The 1,509-nt window shown below is 65.3% G+C and overlaps 1 protein-coding gene across 1 annotated transcript; it reads right to left on the reverse strand.

Moving 5' to 3' along the window:
* Positions 1-309: 309 nt before the first annotated feature.
* LOC122192531 (calcium/calmodulin-dependent protein kinase type II subunit beta-like) lies at positions 310-1,300 on the reverse strand. Its single transcript, XM_042893083.1, has 3 exons — positions 825-1,300; positions 504-606; positions 310-437 (listed from the first exon to the last, which is right to left on the reverse strand). The coding sequence occupies exons 1-3, from the start codon at positions 1,035-1,037 to the stop codon at positions 325-327; spliced, it is 429 nt and encodes a 142-aa protein (XP_042749017.1). The 5' UTR covers positions 1,038-1,300; the 3' UTR covers positions 310-324.
* Positions 1,301-1,509: the final 209 nt, after the last annotated feature.

A 1,509-nucleotide genomic window follows, 5' to 3' on the forward strand; every position in this document is an offset into this window, starting at 1 on the left:
TGGGGTGGGGTGGGGTGGGGTGGGGTGGGGTGGGGTGGGATGGGATGGGGGTCAGGACTGGAACGGAACCGGGATGGGGAGCAGGATGGGAGCAGGGTGGGAATCCCTTTGAGGATATGGGTGGGGACCAGGATAAAGGCTGGTGCGGACCAGGATAGAGTGGAACGGGTCCAGTACGGGGACTGGGAAGGAACCAGCGTGGGATCAGGATGGGGACCAGAATGGGGACGGAGACGGGGACCAGGACGGGATGGACGGGACAGAGGGGATGGGAGCGGGGACAGGAGGGACGGGGACGGGATGCAGGCGATGGGGGTCCCGGGGTCAGGGTGGGGGTCCCGCAGCACCCTTACCGCAGGCCCAGATGTCCACAGGTTTGCCGTAGGCCTCCTTGCGCAGCACCTCGGGGGACAGGTAGCCGGGCGTGCCGGCGAAGCCTGGATGGGGCAGGGGCTGAGTGGGGGGCTGGGGCTGCAGGGGGGCCGGGGGGGGGGGGCACTCACCAAACCAGGCCTGCTGATCGCCCTGCACCTCGATGGCCAGCCCAAAGTCGGCCAGCTTCACCGCCGCGCCCTTACACTTGCTGGCCAGCAGGAGGTTCTCCGGCTGCGGGAGGGATGGGGGGCGGCCCCACATCATCACCCCACATCGTCGCCCCGCATCATCGCCCCGCATCATCGCCCCGCATCATCGCCCCGCATCGCTGCCCCACATCATTGCCCCACATCATCACCCCATGGCCGGTGTGTTGTAGGGCAGGGTGCCCCCCCGCCCCCAGGGCCGCAGACGCACAGGACGCAGAGGGCCACAGCAGCCGCGCTCACCTTGAGGTCTCTGTGCACGACCCCCATTTGGTGACAGTGCAGGACGGCCTCCAGGATCTGCTGGATGCAATGGCTGCGGGCAAACAGCCCAGGGGTCAGCAGGCACCACCAGCCCCCGACCCACCCCACTGTGGGGGCACAGCGACCCCCAACCCTGACGCTGAGCCTAACCCTGACCCCAAACCACAGCCCTAACGCTGAGCCTAACCCCATACCCTGACTCTTTAACCCAACCCCTAACCCTAAACCCTGAACTCAAATTACAACCCTAACCCCAAACCCCGATTCAAACCTCGACCCCTTTATCCTGACCCTAACTCTAAACCATTACCTTAACACTGACCCCAGATCATAACCCTGACCCCAAACTATAAACCTAACCCTCACCCTGACCTTAAGCTCTGACCCCAAACCATAACCCTAATGTTCACACTAATCTGTACCACGACCCTACCCCAAATCCAGACCCAAACTGACCCTACCCTTCACCCTAACCCTGACCTTAACCCTTAACCTGCGGCCCTGACCCCAAACCATAACCCTGACCCCAACCCCAAACCTCGACCCAAACCCACTCAGCCACGCTGTGCTGCACACACGGGCGCCCCCCCCCCCCCGGAGGGCGGGGGGGGGGGAGGGGGGGGGGGGGGGGGGGGGGGGAGACCCCGGGGGCCGCTGTGCCCCC

Source organism: Lagopus leucura, unplaced genomic scaffold, assembly GCF_019238085.1.
Source record: "Lagopus leucura isolate 7727_CA_CO unplaced genomic scaffold, USGS_WTPT01 28508-0_obj-0_obj, whole genome shotgun sequence".
NCBI classification, from domain to species: Eukaryota; Metazoa; Chordata; class Aves; order Galliformes; family Phasianidae; genus Lagopus; species Lagopus leucura.

What these genes read in the sequence shown, in the direction of transcription:
- LOC122192531 (XM_042893083.1), bottom strand. Translation starts at nt 1,037, where the DNA reads ATGGGGTTAGGCTCAGCGTTAGGGCTGTGGTTTGGGGTCAGGGTTAGG. An exon ending in TCGTGCACAGAGACCTCAAG is followed by an intron (nt 607 to 824) that starts GTGAGCGCGGCT and finishes TCCCTCCCGCAG; the next exon opens with CCGGAGAACCTCCTGCTGGC. An exon ending in CGATCAGCAGGCCTGGTTTG is followed by an intron (nt 438 to 503) that starts GTGAGTGCCCCC and finishes TGCCCCATCCAG; the next exon opens with GCTTCGCCGGCACGCCCGGC.